General features: G+C 42.7%; 1 protein-coding gene across 4 annotated transcripts in view; it reads left to right on the plus strand.

The window, feature by feature from the left end:
• The window catches only part of SLC25A19 (solute carrier family 25 member 19), a 158,653-nt gene extending 140,896 nt beyond the window's left edge, over positions 1-17,757 (plus strand). For all 4 annotated transcript variants that reach the window (XM_069200133.1, XM_069200131.1, XM_069200134.1 and 1 more), the window contains exons 4-7: positions 1,893-2,063; positions 9,216-9,399; positions 16,187-16,317; positions 17,297-17,757. In XM_069200133.1, the coding sequence (XP_069056234.1) occupies positions 1,893-2,063; positions 9,216-9,399; positions 16,187-16,317; positions 17,297-17,491 (681 nt within the window). In that variant the 3' untranslated portion in view covers positions 17,492-17,757. The remainder of the gene's footprint in view (positions 1-1,892; positions 2,064-9,215; positions 9,400-16,186; positions 16,318-17,296) is intronic.
• The last annotated feature ends 969 nt before the right edge of the window (positions 17,758-18,726 follow it).

Consider the following 18,726-nt stretch of genomic DNA (forward strand, 5'->3'; position numbering starts at 1 on the left):
GAAAAAACAAGAAGGAAACCATAACATAGACCTCCGGGTCTATAAAAGGGCACCCCCCGGATTGAAGCCAGGTCTGAGGTCCAAAAGATATGAGAACGAAAAAGAAAAAGCAAGTCGTATAGAAAAATATGGATCCACCAAAAATATCAGAAGAGGCAATCGAGAGGGGCAAATAGAATATACTCTCTGCAGAGTTAGACCCCACCAGCTCCTATGTCCACCAACCCCCCACCTATCTCTCTGATCGAAAAAGAAGAAGAAAAGGTGAGGGGGACGAAAAAGATGAAAACACAATAGTAAGCCTCAATAATGGACAAACAGCTGTATAATACAAGAACCCTCCTGCAGTTTACAGAGCTCAGCGGGCCCTCCAGAAGGCCTACGCCACTCACTATACTTTAGGATCCACAACAGTAGTCCAGGATTGTCATCAGGCCCAGCCGTAGACAGCACTAACCCATCCGCCCGGAGAAGTGACAGGAAGCTTCATGTGGCTTAGATTTTATTGGCCAGTGAGATAAATGTTCTGCGGCCTCCCCTTCCTCTTGACAAACATAAGTCTTGCCATATCAGATCACCTTTAGGCAAGATGGTTCCTGGAGAAACACCTGCGCCCCTAACTCTCTCAGGGGTTTAATTAACTTTCGAAGTTTCCATTGTGTTGAGCAGTAGCACAACAAAAGTCAGGCCGCACAAAGAACTTGACAGTGTCAACAATGACTGTGGTGGAGGACTTAGCTCTAGAATGTACCTCTTGCCAGAGGATACAGTTTCCCATATAAACCAAGATCGGGCAGGGATACTTTGCCGCTGGATGTGTAAGGTTATGAAGCCTGGTCGGCAGATGATGCACCTGCCGGATCTGGGAGTCCCAATCCCAATCCGAAAGTTCTGGGAATGCCTTCTGAAAGAGCTAATCCATGAACCTCTTTGGTTATTGCCTTCCAGATTCTCCTGGACTCATTTTATATGCTTTCTGGCCCTCGCAAGATCCTCCCCCCTCACCCTGCACTATTGGTTAAATAAGTGGGCACAGAGAGAGTAGCAACAGATTTGGGACTTAAGACAGGCATTAAATTGTCCATTTAGGTACATATAGAAGCTTCAGCTGCATGTTCTCCCAGATCCAGCTCCTCCACTTCCAGGATGGTCATTGGGTTTTCCATTGATGTGTCCGAGATTGCTGTTAGTGATGTCACACTATCGGAAAACTCCCTGGATTCTGAGCAGACAGGGTGGCTTGTGCTGGCTATTCCTTCCTCTCTAAGGCCAGCCGCTGTCTCACGAGAACAGGATGAACGGGGGTGAGTGACATCCCCACCAACCGTCCTGGAACAGGACACACCAGGGAGTCCACTCCCTCTGAAAAAGAAGAGTCCAAATGAGTCCTACACTCATCCACACCCCGGTTGCCGGCCCTGACTTCTTCTTGCTGCAGCTCATAAGACATCCCACCCTCTGCAGTGTCTCTGTGCGGCTGACCAGTTTGCGAGCTTCCTGAGGCGGACCCTTTGCCCATCTTCCGCACCAAGCTCCAAAGAACCACTGTGCAATCAGTCTTTTTCACCTAGCTGTCGCCATGCGGCCCAAACCTAGAAGTAGCCATTCCGGGTGCTGCATGCAACGTCTAAACACAATTATGTCATGGATCGTTCAATTAAAAGAGTCCTGAATATATCCAAGTCTGGAAAGGGTGAGCAGAATGTAAATCACTTAGCAAAGGGGGCTGCCATCCGGGGGAAACTGAACCACAAATGTTCCTAAATGCTAGTGTGCTATTGTGAAGACTGGTGGTATCCTTGCTGGAGTGGGAGGAGCAATAGCGAGTAGCTTAGCAGTGAGCACCTAAAGAGTGTCTCTCAGTTTATTTTCTTTTTGTGTTTTTTGATTAGTTCATGAGTTTTGAGCTACTGACTGAACTGGTTCACAACACCACGTCTCACAGCGCTCGTGATCCAGTGGTGCACTTTGTTTGTGGAGGTCTTGCAGCTTGCAGTGCCAGCTTGACGGTGCAGCCCCTGGACACACTACGGACGCGATTCGCAGCTCAGGGAGAGCCTAAGGTAAGAGTGAGGATGCCATGAGAGCTTAACTCTATTTAAAGGTAAGAGCTGGAGTGCTGACCTCAGAGTCTGTGGTAGAAGTGAGAAGAGTGGGGCTGGAAAACCTGCAGTAAGAGTAGTGGAATAACAGATATAGAGTATGAATTTGGGATTAATCGGGAAAACATAACATAAGAGTGGGATTGCAAGCAAATGCTTAAATCTAGACATAGTGGGCTCGGCGAGCGTATGTTAAGCATGGGGAAGGAACCAGCGGCCCTTATGGTAATAGAATGGGAAAAAAGAACTCAAAGTAAAAATGAGAGCGACATATATATATATATATATATATATATATAGTGATGGGACAAGTGTTCTTAAGTTACAAGAGTCTAAGGTGAAACTGGGGGATGCAATAAGTGAAACCAGTGTATAGCCATGACTAAGGGTTTAAAGGTGAGGTTGAGGTATGGAAAGCCTAAGGTAAAAATGGGGCAGCCAGTCTGAAGGTAAGGGTGGAGGGTAAAAAAGACCTTTGGTAAATGTAGTGTGGTGGGGAGCCAGGAGAGCTGAAGGGACAAGAGATTCGCCATCATGGGTGTTGTCTTAAAATTCATTATTGTTAGAATATCTCTAGTATGTGTGGGGTCCCAGAAAATGCCTTAACAAATAACTTTTCATTTTCTGAAAATAATCTCTTAAAGAAGACACTCTTATAGCATGCAACATTTGGTGTTGTTTTTATTAGGCAATTAGATTTGAATCATATTCACTATAAAACCAGTTGGGTAAAATTTAGTAAATTCTTTATTATTTGTATTGTATTATCATTTGTAGAGAGTAACAAAGGCATAGTTGAGATAATATTATTGAAGGGGATCAAAATGACCAAGTTTTTAACCTTTTCTGAAACTTCAAAAGGGAATCACAAGCCATCAAATCAGGGGGAAGAGAATTCCAAGGTATTGGGCCTAGAAAGGCAAAAGATTCTTGCCCCCTTCCGGACCTTCTTGAATCTAGGAACTAAAGCAAGGTCCAGATTGCTTGAATGTAAAGGCTGATTAGGGTTATAAGGCACTACTACTAATGGCCTAAGGTAGTTCGGACTGGAGTTGGATAGGCATTTATAGTAATAACACATTGCTTTGAACTCGATGTGGTGCTTGATTGGTAGCCAATGGAGTTCGCAAAGCATACAAACAGTAGGGATAAAACTTTGGAGGATGAAGGAGCAATCTAGCTTCTGCAATTTGCATCACCTGCAAATGCCTAATAAAGCATTTCATAGCACCAAGATATGGTGGGTGCAGATGACTAATAAAACATTTCATAGCACCAAGATATAGGATGTTTCCATAGTTTACCGTGGAGGTAACTAAAGCGTGAATGACCATTCTTTGGACAGAGATAGGAAGACAGCACAACATTTTTTTTAGCCATCGTAGGATGCTGAAGCAGGTGGCTGAGATCTTTGTAATATGGTGGCCCATGGATAGTTCATTGTCTACAAATGTTTCTTGCTACAACTGTTCATAAGTTCTTAACCACTGAAACTGGGTTTGGGATGATGCCCATTACCTCCGACTATAGATGTGGACCCCAGAGATGGGGATTGTTGACTAACAACAACACCTCAGTCTTATCCCCGTTTAATTTTAGGGAATTGGTGCTGATCCATGCAGAAACTTGTGTGAGACACCTATTCAAGGCCGCTGTATTGTTTGTTTCCTGGAATGACAGACACCACAATCTGGGTGTCATCCGCATGTGATAACAAAGTAAGACCAAAATTTTCGAATTCGTCTGCAAGTGGTTTTACATAGAGATTGAACAGGGTGGGACTCAATGTGGAGCCTTGAGGAACTCCAAAAGGAAGGGAATGAGGCTTAGAGAAGTACTGGCGAAAGTGAGCTTGAAAGACCGGGTCTTCCAAAAAAGAGCTTAGCCAAGATAAAGCGGCGTCATTCATGTGCTCCAGGCTTTCCAAAAGTAGGTTGTGGTTCACTGTATCAAAGCAACACAGGTCAAAGAGAATTAATGCTGAAGTGCCACCCATATCCAGTTATTGCCTCAGAAACTCTGTGACCGCCAGAAGTGCTGACTCTGTGCTATATTCTGCTCTAAAGCCTGACTGAGAATGATGAAACAGGCCATTAGTTTCTGCAAATGAGGTAAGATGTCTATTCACGTTTTTCAAGCACTTTAGATAGAGTGGGCGGAAGGGAGATTCGTCTATAATTTGACAACGAGAGGATCCACATTAGACTTCTTCAGCAAAGGCTTGAATATTGTATGTTTCTATACCTTTGAAACAATGCCTTCCAAAAGAGAGGCATTTAGGCCTTGGCTAAGTATCTACAAGTATTGTGGTTCAAACTGGCAGAAGACTGATGGAGGGCAAGGGTCAAGGGGTGAACCTGACTTAATGGTGGACAGCAGAGAGAGAAAAGATGGCAAGTCCAGAGGCAAATAAGAACGCAGACAGCAAGGTGCCACAGGACAACACTGTTGATTGTCTTCTAATGTGGGAGAGAGAGAGGCTTGAATATCTCCCACCTTTTTAAAGAAGGTGGCTAGCTCCTCACACTGGAGTTGTGATAAACAAACAATAGGCATTATACTTGTGGGGGCAGAAAGGGTCTTGACCAACTGAAAAAGAGTTTTAGAGCAGTCCTGGGCAGAGCTCATTAAACCATTTAGCGAGTGGATGGATTTTGTGATGGATTTTAATTGTAACCGGGATTAGCGAATCAAGCGCGGACCAAATCCAACCATCAAGAGTGTAGGTATCAGAATCTGTCAAATTAGCCAAAATTGGACAATTATTCCCCAGTACTGAATTAAAAATAGAATTATTCAGCTTGGACCAACACCTCCCAGCATGTCCACAGTGGATTAATCTTACTCAACAGGCCTTAGGAATGGGGAAGGGGACGGTATGGTGATCTGACCAAGACGGAGATAAAGCATGGTCTGCCCTCAATGTTTTTAGATATGAAAATATGGGATCCAGTAGATGACCAGCCTTATGAGTTGTACAATCATTATCTAACTGAATATCCAGGGCCTGAAAATCTTCAATCAGGGTGTACAGTTTTACATGTCCTATTGTCAAAGTGAATATTAAGATCGCCAAGAATTTTAAAATTGGCATATTTCACTATATAGGCCAAAAGAACCTCTGTTATGCTTGAACTCCAATTACTAACCAAGCCCGGAGGGCGATAGATCAATGCTCCAGCCATAGTGATATTTTTCGAGAGAGCAAGGGAAAACAACATAGCATCGCAGCCCAGAATGTTGAGTCTTTCCATTTTACCAACATACTGTGTTTTAGCAATAATTGTTATACCACCCCTTTTCCTATACAGCTCTAAGAATATAGTAGCATGGAGGTAATGCGGCAACAACATCTGGCCCTGAATCCTAATCTAGCCAAGTTTCTGTTAAAAAGACCACATCTGGGCCATAATCAAGTAGAAAGTTGAATAGTTCTAGCTGATGTTTTCCTAATGAACAGCAGTTAATATTAAACAATTTCCAATGTAAATTATTTCATGAGAACTTAGCCTTACTTATGTAAGGCTAAGTACTCATTTAGCACTTACCATTCAGAACGTAAAAAATAAAGTAGGAAGTGGCACTCTTAAGCACTGTGTTTTACGGAGGACAACTAAGAAATTTCTCCACCATGAGATCTACTTTGATATTCATAAATGTTAGGATGGAGCAGCAAGTCCATCCCTCCATTCCAGATGCAGGTGAACCAGTTTTTAGGGAGGGAAAAAATGAGAATTTACTCGAAGTAACTAACGCAACCCAGTTGTATCAAGCGGCCCACCCACCAGTCTGTCTGTCCTAAAGCAAAGGTCAGTATAGCAATAAATTGTTATGGTGTAACCTGTTGTCTGGTGATCACTGGGGATCTGCAATGCCTACTAAGGGGGTCCGGGACTGCTTAGAAAATTAAATAATTTGAAAAGATGAATAAAGATTTTATAATTAAAGAACCAAAATGTAAGATTGAAAGTGTTAAGACATTCCTTAAATGTAAAGGAGTTGGAAATTGGAGGCTAAAAATGAAGTATGTGTCCCCCTGCTCTGGCCTTTCACGTGATCGGGGTGAGCTCTGTGCTCCCAGAGAAAGTCTATTGCTCACATTCCTGAAGCTGGAGCGAGGAGACCTAGATGCTGAAGGGAGAGTAAAGGAAAAAAAGCGTATTTATTTATTTTATGAGGACTTTTGGTTACCAAAGCAAGTGATTAGTGTGGTGGATGGTAGAAATAGGACTGCGGGCGCTTGTGAAAGGTGAACTCGAGAAGAGGCCTGTCCTTTTGTCTTTCCCTTATTACTCCTTCAGTTTGGCTGATAATAGCCAGGTGCAGAAACCGCACACCTCTTTGTGCCTCTCTTGTGGATGCTCCCAAGTTGGAGACTACCCTGCTGTGAGAGGCATCACATGGCGCAAAATCTGTCTGGAGAACAGCAAGGAAAGCATACTCGAGAAGACAACCAACCTAAACCCATTCTACAGTGTCTGAGACAGTTGATCCACGCCTCCTTTCTGCTACTTGTGTGTAATGTTGGGACCCACTACCTCACTTGTGGTTCCGGTTCCAAACTCTCTATGGAGCAGAACAATATATGCAGGAGGGTTAACTAAAATATGGGGTAAGAATATGCAAGTTATGCAGCACGTTGTATGGCAGTATTATTTCGGTATTTTTTATTTTTACAAATATTAACTCTGGGCAAAGGTTTAACTTCATTACTGTCGGTTTAACATTCAAATGTTTGAGCTTGAAGTATTTTTTTAGTTAAAGTCTTCGAATTACATAGCAAATGATGGATTACTTGACAATTGTAGCAGATTCATAACTATATGGAAAACTCCCCGGCTGCAGAATTGGAGAATTCTAATGGCCATGTCTCTGGTCAAGGAAGGGAATGCTTCGTAGAGTACTCAGACCATGCCACATCTCCCCGTTCGCACGCACCTGAAGAGGGGGAGCAGGTGTGCGGCCAAATGTTGCCCACCCCCGATGCAGGAGAGACTTGACTGCCTGCTGGTGCGCCTGAGGTACCAGGCGGGTCAAGCAGCCCTGAACGGACTAAGTATCGACCATGAGCAAGTAAGAACTGAAAGGCTGAGCACACATATTGTTTTAGGAGAGATTTTATCCTCACCTTTGGTCAATTCACACTACTCCGGTTTTTCCCTATAAACAGATGCGGACTAGACTCTAGTAGTGTACAGTATTAAGTACCAGCGTGTAATAAAATGCTTTTTTTGTGAAGGCAAGAACTGAGCTGGACATTCACGTTATTGGGATGTTGTCTGATTGTTTAGGTCTGAGTTCGAACGCCCCTATTACCTTATTGTCAAGCTGTGCCTGCTCGCCCTTGCTACCCTCAGAGTCAAGCATGCATTGAGTTGTACTTTGCCCAGTTTGCAGAGCCATAGTAGGACAGGCCCTTGGACCCCCATGGTTAAAGTTCAGTAGCCCCTGCTTGACCCAGTGGTCCCCCAATGGGGTTTGATAGGTAGTTAAAATGTTTTTGTAAAGATGTACAGCTCTTCGATGTTGGAGAGATGTTTCATTTAATTTAGGCCCTGCGCATATTAACATTGTAATTTCATTGTCTGTGGTTTGTGGAGGACATTTTGATAGCGCCGACGCTTCTTGGCGGTAGCTAAAAAAGAGCTGCTCAAGTGTTCTCAAACGTTAGCAGTGACTGAAGAGGTAGGTTTCACTTGTTTTCTCAACTGCAACCGATCGGCGTGCGAGCGATGATGGGGTAGCAAGCGTCACAGGTTTACGCCACCGCTATGGAGAATGCTCTATCGCTGTAAGTAACCGTGTGTATTCTAGGAACCTTTCGTCAGCTTTTGCGTGCAGAGTGGAGAATGCTTTTAGCAGTGTGCCAAGAGAGTTTAGATTCTAGAAAACCAGGCACGTTTTTGTGAACAGTAACCATGTACTTAACCAATCACAGCTCGGCAATGTGGAGTCACTGTATCTATCTCTCTTAGCACTGGAGTAAAGTGCGCATGTTTAGGTAGGTTGGAAATGAGTCAGGCGGCCGCATTTTGATCCAGTTGAAACTGACGTAAAAGAGACTGGCGTGGCAGTGCACGTTGCCACGTTATAGTCCAGTCTCGTGTAGGCTGGGGCATTAACCAGCACAACGAAAGTAATTGTCAGTGAGACGAAAGAGTGATCTGAGAATTTTGCGAAGACAGAAACGTCTGTTTTGGCAATCTGGGTATTAGGAGAACGATTTGAATCAATATATGCCCACATTACGCACGGACGTGGCAGGAGTTCGAATGAGGCCCATGAAAAGGGCCTGTCCGGTAGAGATGGTAGACGTCAGGTAGGCCAGCAGAAGCTCAGCTTTAGGTGGGTTCAGATCCTAAACGTTATTAGCCATCCACACCTGAGGACAGTTAGATATTCTAGCTTTGCTCTGGAACATTCGAGTGATCAGCAAGGACATATCAGTTGCTTATCATCCACTTACATACAGACCCGCTCCCCTACTGGTGGAGTAGGTTCGCTATCTGAAGCGCGTAGATATTAAACAGGAGGGGCAATGGGATGAAACATCGGGGACATTGTAACTGAGAGATACTGTCTCGGACCAAAATAAAAAAACCTCTCCATAGGTATTGTAAACAAGACACGGGGGAAGTTGCCGACGCGCCAGTCGCTGAACAGGCAGCAGTGAAAAAAAAGCCACAGTGCCACCTGGTGGTCCGGAGGAGGCGCTGCTGAAGTACCAAAGCCGATGTAAGTAGAATGCTAGGCAGTGCGCTTACAGGGTGTGCCCCCTGGATGTCGAAGATAGAATATTGTGGTATAGGAATACCAAGGGAAAACATAACAAAGCCAAAATATCAAAAGCCGTGGAAGTATAGATTTTCTATACCTAACTCCACATATATGTACCTTGACGACATATATATCTTAGAGGTCTGTGGCTGTGGAGTTAGGAATAGTTACTGGTCTTGTATCAAGATATTCAGAAGTACACGACTCTTGCAGTGGCAACTCATGGCCAGAGGGAGTCTATTGATGATCAAGGAATTCGGAAGGCAATAAAAGAGAAATACAGTAAGAAGACTGAAGTCAGGGCTGTGTTTAACATTCTTCTCTTCTTGTTTTCAGATCTATACATCCCTTCGTGGAGCAGTAACCACCATGTACAAGACAGAAGGGCCTTTAACATTTTACAGGGGTTTGACCCCCACAATGATCGCTATTTTCCCATATGCTGGACTTCAGTTCTCTTTTTATAATGTCCTGCAGCAGGTCTACACTTGGGGATTGCCAGCAGACAAGACTCACTCAAGTACGTAAAGCAGTTCTGAAAAGCTCTGCAAGAGGAGGGAAGGTGATGGTGACGGAGGGCTGGAGGGCAGTGGAGTTCTTTAGGAGAGAAGAGCTCTTGGTAACTAGACCGGTTGTATCCATGCACTATGCAGTGCGCCTGCTCTTTCAGCAGTGTTCCTGTGAGCTGTGTGGTGTTGGTGGGCACTGCCTGCTGTGTACATCTTGACTCTGTTGTGCCTTGGCCCTGGCACAGTTGGCAGTATTTGTGTGCTGCATGCCTTTGCCCCTCCCTGGTTTTCATTACTGAGTTTCATGCCTTGCTAGGGTGCAAGCAGCAGTCAAACATCAAACATATGTCAGAGTTTGTGTATTTTGTTCTCCGTTTTTCTGTCTTCTCTGCTGCCTTTTCTATACTTTCTGTGCTTATTTCCACTTGTTTCCTCTCTAGGGGACTGTGACTCGTAAACATTTTCCAGGTGGAGGAAACTGCATGTCCTGCATTACCCCATAAGCCAGTTCAAGCTTTCATGCAGTGGCATGCACTGTAGAGTATTGGAACGTACGGCCCAAGCCCTGTAATGGGGAAGACATAAATGAATGATTGAATGAATTGTTTGACAGTTTTTTTTCATTTACATTTCAATAAAACGTTAGCAAAAGCCTTTCGAAAATAAACCTTGATTCAAATTTTGCAGAATGTCGATTGAAGGAAATCAGCCTAACATAAATTAACAGGATGACTTGCAACTCCTACGCTTGCACTGGGTTTGTTTTACTGGCAGATAGCACTATACAATAAAATAAAAGGGGTTAATCATAGGGAGACTGCTCGACTTTACAAAAGTTGATTTTAACATTATAACCAATCCAACCAGCTGACCTAAGGCAGTCCTAAGTCTAACTAAATGTTATTACAGATGATTATGTAATTAAGTAAGTAAGGCCTGCTGTAATTGAATGACAATGCTGGGAAACAACAAAGAATATAAGCAATAGACAAAGAATATTATAGACACGTTCTCGTAGTTGAAAAACCTGTAGCCATTCGTAGGCGCTATAATGGAGAAATCAAAAATACAAGGCCCAGAGCCGGCTGAAAATGTCACAAGTCTTGGGGATTGATCACAGCACTGGTAGAAGAGCTTCCAGTGCTAAAGCACAGGCATGGTTTGGTAGGAAACGAAAGAGACGGAGCTGCAGGCCCCAGCTCACCAGTTCTATACTGTGATTGATAGATGCAACTTCTGTGGTGTGACTGTGTACTGTGTGTGTTTGGATTTACTTTGCATTCTCGCTGCTCCGAGGGCATACCTGTAGCACAGAAGCTCTAGAGTGCTGCCATCTTGTGGATTTTGCCACAAAATAAATGTCCTCTGTTATGTGGTGGTTGAGCCTGCAATTAGCGAGTCTTTTCTCATCTCTCAGTCGGCCACAGTTTCTGTTGAAATCTTCTCTGTTTGGTGTTTAAAAGAACATTCACAAGCGTGCATTGCAAAAAGGGGATATCATTCCTTTCCCCTGACCAGTGCAACATTTTAAAACATTTTATAAAACCAGGCAGCACTGACGTGGAAGCGGAAACCGAACTCCTGCTGATAGCCTATTAGACGTGTTCTTTTGAGATTGGGAAGTTTTTGCTTAACCAACGGAAGTACTGAAGAATACCAAGGAAGTCATTGTATTGGCAGGATGAAGCAGAGGATTTCCCCAGTAATCTGGGTACATTTGTCACTGGAAGGGCAGATTATCTGGAAAGCAGTCTAGGCCTGTAGTACAATTAAACCAATTCCCAGGGACAGATTATGTGTACTTTATATAGCTGTCTTTAGATGGCTCCATTTATTCTCTTCCCTCTCCCTAATCATAAAATTCAAAGGAGACGGTGGAAACATTTCCTATCTTCAGTCACATGTGCAAGGCTGTCTGCATGAGACATTTGATAATCTCTCCCAAACTATTGCACAATGTAGATGTCTGCGGGAACTTGCTACCTGCATTTCTAACCGTCTTGATTCAATGACTTTCTACTTCCAGAAAACCAACAAAAGCCAGTGTGGTTTTGTAACATGTTTTAATCCGTTTTCTGAGGTACCTGTGCTGGTTGTTTGTTGTAAGGGTTTTATTAATTGTGTGTAGTACAGGATTTAATCTACCTTTCTAATGGTTGAGCTGCACGCTCGGAGTAGCTCTACTCCATGGAGAACCTTTATGAAGCTATTCATAAAGATCTATATACTAAAGATCACCATGCTTCACCCCTATCACCCAGAAAATCTCAAATAATGGTCGCAGTTCATTCATATGGGAGCAGGATGCTCATAAGTGACCTACATTTCCGTAATCAGTTACATTTTGTTCTATGGTTACCTCTTTTAAATGACCTCGTTCACACCATCATTCCCCTAGAATGCACTTAGCCCATTACTGTCTAACTGTAGTAGTTCATCATAAACAACATAGGGCCTGATTTATATGTTGATCGGAAGGTAACTCTGCCGCGGCCACGATGTTCCCTCCCTGCCAACACAGTGGTCTGCCCACAAAATCTGTATGCGGGCAAGCTTACAGTTCTTCTCTGCCGTGGCCAAACTGCCCCGGTCGCCTGGGGAGTAAGGGCCATAGGAGAAATGGCTACTTGTCCTTCCACATGGCCAAATTGGATGGGTGGACATACAGCTATTTTTTTTATTGTCTGTTACCGACAGGCAAACCTTGGGGGCGAGGGAAAGTAAAAACAAAATATTGCTCCAACCCTCTGCCCCCCATCATGGCAGATGACTCCCATGGTGGCGGGAACATTACTCTTTTTTTTATGGACAAAAAGAAAATCCCATTTCGTGGCTTTCTTTTTTTGTAAATAAAACAAGAATACTATTTGCTACAGGGCTTTGTCCTGTTGCCGCAGCCCTGTAGCAAAGAGTAAAATGCATTGACAGGAACCGCCATGACAGCAATCATTTCATAAATATTAGGCGGGCAGTCCCTGCGTTTTGAGGGCAGAGTATTTTGCTTCTTCCCCTTGGCGATATGGCGGGGTGTCTGCCTAAATATAAATCAGACCCTTAATGTTTACAGTTTAATTCAGCGTTTATATATAACACATATATGTCAGTAAAGTAGACCTTTACAGAATACCCATGTGGGAAAGAAAGGAGACAGAACTGGCCATAATACATTTTGTAGTTACGAACGCCTACTCCCTCTTGGAGCAGCAGGATAGAAGACGAACCTTCCAGTCTTTCTCTGGACGAAGGCCTGCCTGTCAGTGCAGTGTCAGGAGTGGGGAGCCCGTACCTCATTCTCACTTTTTCCCTGATTGGCTTTCTGACAACCATGAGGCAGGCTGGCAGGTGGTAAACACTTAATTCTGCCCAGAAATGAATGCAGAAAGCCTACCAGGGGAAAAAAGTATGAAAAGGATTGGGGTAGAGGGTTGGACCATCTTGGCATCTTGTCTGCCAGCCTATATGCTAAAAGTACACCCAAAGAAAAGAAAATTTCCTCTTACATACATAGCGAACGGCTACTTTTTGGCTATTTTCTTAGTTACCTCTTAGGGAATCCACAAACCCTGGACATCTTTAGAATCCCCATGTGGTAATGAAAGGGTGCAGAATTTACAAGAATTTCTTTATTGAAAAAACATTATAAAGGCTTAAGCGAGACCTACCCCGATTTTTTTTTTTTAAAGAGCTTTACATTCTCAGGGGAAAAGGGTTAGCAGCCAAGTGATCATGGATATTTTTCAACTGACCGGGTCAGTGCCAATTAACTATTGGCAGATTAAACATTCAATAACTAATTATCTGGTATCTATGTTTATGATTTTTAAATGTGATCTTTGGAAACAGTAGCATCAAATAGAAATTTGTTTTCTAATAGAAGGGATTTTGACAAGCTATAAACTAACCACCGAAATGCTTCCACTTTTCATTAAGCATACATTAATAAAATACCGTCTCAAAACATGATCTGAAACACAAGAATAGCATATATCTAGCATTTCTTATTTTGATTGCCTATCCTTTCTGTGTGGTTTGTTCTTGTGATTTCTAGTATTAAGAGCTATAGCCAGGACACAGATTATTTCAGAGGGCAGTAAACTAAACCTTGTTTTGGTCCCCAGCAGATGGAACAGGTTTACTTAGGAGTGGACGCTCAGTCTGGGCAGGATCCAGAAGAGCATCATCTAGCAAGAATCCAGCTGTTCCCAAGGAAAACCAGAAAGACTTGTAGCCTTCTCCTCTCTGTCGGCACAGTCTTCAGCCCCACATCTTGAAGCCACAATATATGTTCATATAGTGATTTATTTGACAACTCTGGCAGTATCGGTTCTAAAATCAGTTAAGTCAGGAAGTCCTATTCATTCCTTTGCAGGCAGTATCCTAAATCAGGCTTCTCCAACCAGTAGCTCGTGAGCTACTTGTAACTCTCCGGCTACCTGTGAATAGCTCTTCTATGTGTAGCTTCATTGAATTAATATATGTATCCCAAAAGCCAAACTTATGTATTCCATATGAAAATTAGTGTATTGTCTGAGCTCATCAGCTGTTATTTGGAGAAAAAAACGGTTGATTTTGCAGAATATGTTTAAAGCTGATATTTGAGGAATAAGTACTGTAATCTTGTCTGATACGGTCACTGTTACAACACCAATAATAGTAGCTCAGGATAATTTTATTTGAACATAGGCAATTCGTAGCACAGAAAAGGTTGGAGACCCTGCCCTAAATGATACAATCGGGGACATTGCAACAATGGTTAGGGACAATCAAAACTCAGCTCGGTTTCTCTAACATTTGTCTTTCAGCATCTGGACATAGTATGACTTGGCAACATTATGAGCAAGATAAAACCTGGAGGGCCCATAGAAAGCCTGGTTTGGAGCCTTAATTTTAAATAAGTATTAGTTGCTACACAATGAAGAACTATGCATGGGCACGATATTATATTCTCCTTTTGCGTCATCGGGCTAGATCTGAATACACACAGGCCATTCATGCATTTATTCAAAAATGCCCTGGACAACCTTGCAGGATTTGTACAACATGGGGAATTTTCAGGAGCAATCTGCTTTCTCTGGTTAGCTTACACTTAACTAGGTTGTGATGCAAAACATGATATATAAATAAAATATCGTACTTCACAAACAACCATTACTTTCCCTACATAAATATATGCATGAACCTGACCAATGAGCATGCATTTAGGCCGTAAAGGAAACATATAACATCTAAATTTTCACCTTGACTTTTGTTGGATAACTGCTCATCGCATTAAAGTTTTGTACTACAAAACATTATTCAACATCATCTCACAGTTCTGACACTTGATGTGGCATCAATAACTAGAATGTTTGTTTTTAAAAAGGAAAGAGAACAATCGGTTTTTAAAAGTTGAAAATCTGTGCACGTTAGTTAATTATGAATTGAAGATACTATTCAGAAAGATGTGTTAAAGTAGTTTATTTTATTTAAGGGGGGTATATGAAAAAAATAAATGTCAAAGTTAATGGTAGGTAACATAAATACAGCAAAGTAATGACCTAGTCCTCTCAAATGAATTTTAGGTCAAAGCAAGTACGTTCCTGTGTGTATCTTTCTGGTGATGCCACTAAATTTGTCTTTAATTATGCTTTGTATCCCTCCGAAATAAGTCTGTTAGTGTGTTATGCTTTCTCCTCTGCATTCATTATCTTACTCTTTTCTTTCTTTCTGATCTTTTGCCATTGCCCCCGTTCCTACCTGCCCTCTGTTCTTCCCCCATCTACCCTCTGCTATTTCCTGTTTTGTCTTCTCCTTCTATTTTAGTCTCTTCACTCCATGAACTTAATTTAGGGGTTGCTAAGGGCAGCATCTCCTACTTCTGAGACGCTCCTGGCTACCCCTGGCACTGCTTTTGCGACCCCTGCCATATTGGACAAAAGGGAATCACCAGCAACAGAAACCTAACACATCCCTGTTCACATTCTGTCTTTATTAAGGAAGTTCATGTGCACACGAAAGTGAGAGTAGCTGAGAGAACTTTAAACACGCTGAACAAATGTGAGGACCTTGGAAGAAGGTGAGGTGGAGGAATGGTGGTTTAGTGGGATGGATATAGAAAAGGATGAGTCTCTGTCAGGACATATCAGTGTGAGGAAGTTAAATTAACCCTTCCTGAATTTCACAGTGCGTTTCTTGCACTACAAATCAGCCTTTGTGAAGTCAGGCTACATAATAAAACCTCGAAAAATATTTGCACGATGTATTCCACATAGCTCAGTGGGCTTGTCACCTTCGCAGACCTCAGGGTAGCATGTAGTTCCAGATTAAGTCCCAGCATATTCCTAGGGTATACTATTTTTACAAGACAATCACAAAGGGGAAAGGCCTAATTCTAATTGTCCTGAAATACCCAAACCTCTTATAGACAGTTCTTTTAGTGGCTGAAATGTACAGTAAATAAACTATGTTAAAGCCCTTGCACCTATAGGTAAATACACTGTAAAACAGTACATTGAATGCACTAAATAATTGTACAGTATTTTTTGCTAGACAGATGTGCCATCAGGTGCACAGTTCCAGCGACTTCACCTCCTGATATCATCATAGGGTCAAAGGGCAAGTGATGTTACTTCCACTACCCTGGCACTTTAGTGATTCAACATCCATACTTTTCACCTCTTTTCTCTCGCCTGCGATTTCCTTTTCCCATCTTTTCTTAAGTCCCTTATCTGTATCCCATTCATGCTTGTCTTTTCCTCTCCTCCCACTTGTCTTACACTCTCCTCCCATCTGACTGTTTCTAATCCTCTTTCTGCTCAGGTGGTATTAGGAACTTCGTCTGTGGCAGCTGTGCTGGTGTCCTCAGCAAAGTCCTCACGTACCCCTTCGATCTCTTCAAAAAGCGTCTGCAAGTTGGTGGCTTTGAAAAAGCCAGAGCAGCCTTTGGACAGGTGAGCATGAGAGATCCACTGTACCAGCTCGGACGTTGTACTGGAGATCAGCAGACCTAGTTACCAAGACCAATAGTAATGTCCATATTCCAAAGAACCAACCTCGTCAGTTCGGGCCTAGCATCAAAGATGTACTGTTACGTCTCAGGCCTACAATCAGAGATCGACATACTGCTACTGCCCTAGGTTAGATCTAGCATCAGTCCACCTGTTGCAGGTCACATAGAACATCAGTGATTCCAAGGCCTAGTGTCAGTTAACCACAGTTGCAAGCTGATCTGCTAAGGCCTAGCACCAGAGCTATATAAGCCCTACCCTGGATGAAGGGTCAAGAAAACCAACTGTTCAGCTTTTCCATTTTGCAGTTTATACAGTAATAATCACGTATTTGGTGGTGTTGTGCATCAGTGTTTTAGACATGTTGACAACCATGAACCTCAGTCATTGTCTAGGCCATGCTAGAGTGATATCCTGCACCACACGTAGAAGGACATCGGTTCTTTTTAGCCTTCATATTCTGAATTGATGCTCTGCTGACCTCTAGATCTAATGAGCGCTGTAGAGGATGGCTGATGGTGTTGGTAGGAGATGCTAGAATTGGTACTCTAGGAAATGCAGCTGTTATGAGTAGACAGTGTCTCTTTTCGGTGTAGTGTATTGCACTAGTCCTACATTAGTGGGTGTAGTGTTGGGATGTTTTTACTTCTTTACTGCACTGCGCCTTGATTTTAAATTCACATATGTAACACTTAGTGCAGCTCTTCAGATTCCAACTCGTCGGTGGTGTATTTAGAACAGTGGGAATGTAGAAGACATATGTTTCATAAGGCTTGAATGTGATATTTTAATATGGGAGAACTGCACTGGTTGGTTGATGCTATTATAGATATGTTGGATTTCATGTTTATTAGTCTGTAAATGTGGTATGTTTTGTTGTACAAATGTTGACTAAATATGACAGTATCTCTTTTCTCTACAGGTGAGGACCTACCGAGGTCTGCAGGACTGTGCTGTACAAATCTTCCATGAAGAGGGCATTAAGGGCTATTTCAAAGGCCTGTCTCCTAGCCTGCTTAAGGCTGCTTTTTCCACCGGTTTGACCTTTTTTTGGTACGAGATCTTCTGCAATCTTCTGCACAACGTTAAAAGCCAAGGTGAAGTCAAGCCTCGGTAGAGTGAGGCCAGGCTTGAAATAAAAGATCCAGATGTGGGTACCAAAGTTACCTATTTTCGTTCTGCACTCTACCAAATACTCCAATAAGAAGGCTGGCCGATGGAGAATAAGTCGTGCTATCTTCAGCACAACTTGAAGGACCCAAATAGGAAGATAGTAAACTTAAATATATGCCTGCCATCTTACTGCATAACCTGCTGGAGAGTCATGGTAGGCTGTAGCTGCGCCAGATTTCTTTGTGTACAATATTAAAGACCTGAAAGTGATGATTGAATGCTGTGGTTATGTCCATTTCCCTTCTGCGTAGCAGGAAGGACCAGGGCAATTTGACAACTGAGCAATACACTTTCTACATCCCTCCCCCCTCTTTAGAAGGTATTCAGTCAAGGCTGTGGCATGTTTCCTTCAAGTATAGTCTTACTTCAAAACTGAACGATTCAAGAAATTACCCCAGACTTTAGGAGCCTATTGCTTCTAGTGCATCATGCGGTCATGTGATTGGCACAAGACCACAGAGCCTTTTTACCACTGAACCGAGAGGGGCTTGTGGGACTGGCCCAGGGGTACCACTTCTTTCGTCTCGTGCTAGGCGATTTATGGGTTTGGCATATGGATACAGAGAATCTTTGAGAATGTCTGGATAATACTCGGTATAATGTAGTCTTTTGCCTCAAATATTATCTGTGGGTCTTAGGAGGTTCTGGATCTCTGCATCTACGTACTGGGCCAAAATTCTGTTTTAGGTCTGCCTCAGTCTGATTAACAGTGTATCCAAGCTGCATGATTTCTATACTAGATAAGATGAGCTCAGTCTATGATGAAGATAATACATACTTAAACAAATACAAAGTGGTGGAAAGGCAGGTGGTTTTAATTCAGAATGGGAGTATGTCACTTTTTACAGCAGGCATTTGCTTAGAGTCATATGTCAAGCAGGGTGAAATTCATACCTCAAAGTCCATATATAGCCATATTTTACTTTAGAGACAGCCAGAATACAGTGTTGGACAAGAAGAGCTTTTTTGAGGTAGCATAGTTAAAAATAGTAGGACTGTAGTCATATTTTATTGAACCGTTTGCGTGGATCATGTTCGATTTTGGGAAACAATGTTTTCCTGGCCCACAGCTTTAAATTAAAAGCGGAACAGGTTTTGTCCACAGTTTAATTTCTGGTACTTTCCTCGGGGCTTAAAGAATTGCTGATTAGTCAAAAACGAAATCTCTGTAAAATATTT

The sequence above is a fragment of the Pleurodeles waltl genome, chromosome 7 (genome assembly GCF_031143425.1).
Source record: "Pleurodeles waltl isolate 20211129_DDA chromosome 7, aPleWal1.hap1.20221129, whole genome shotgun sequence".
Taxonomy (NCBI): Eukaryota; Metazoa; Chordata; class Amphibia; order Caudata; family Salamandridae; genus Pleurodeles; species Pleurodeles waltl.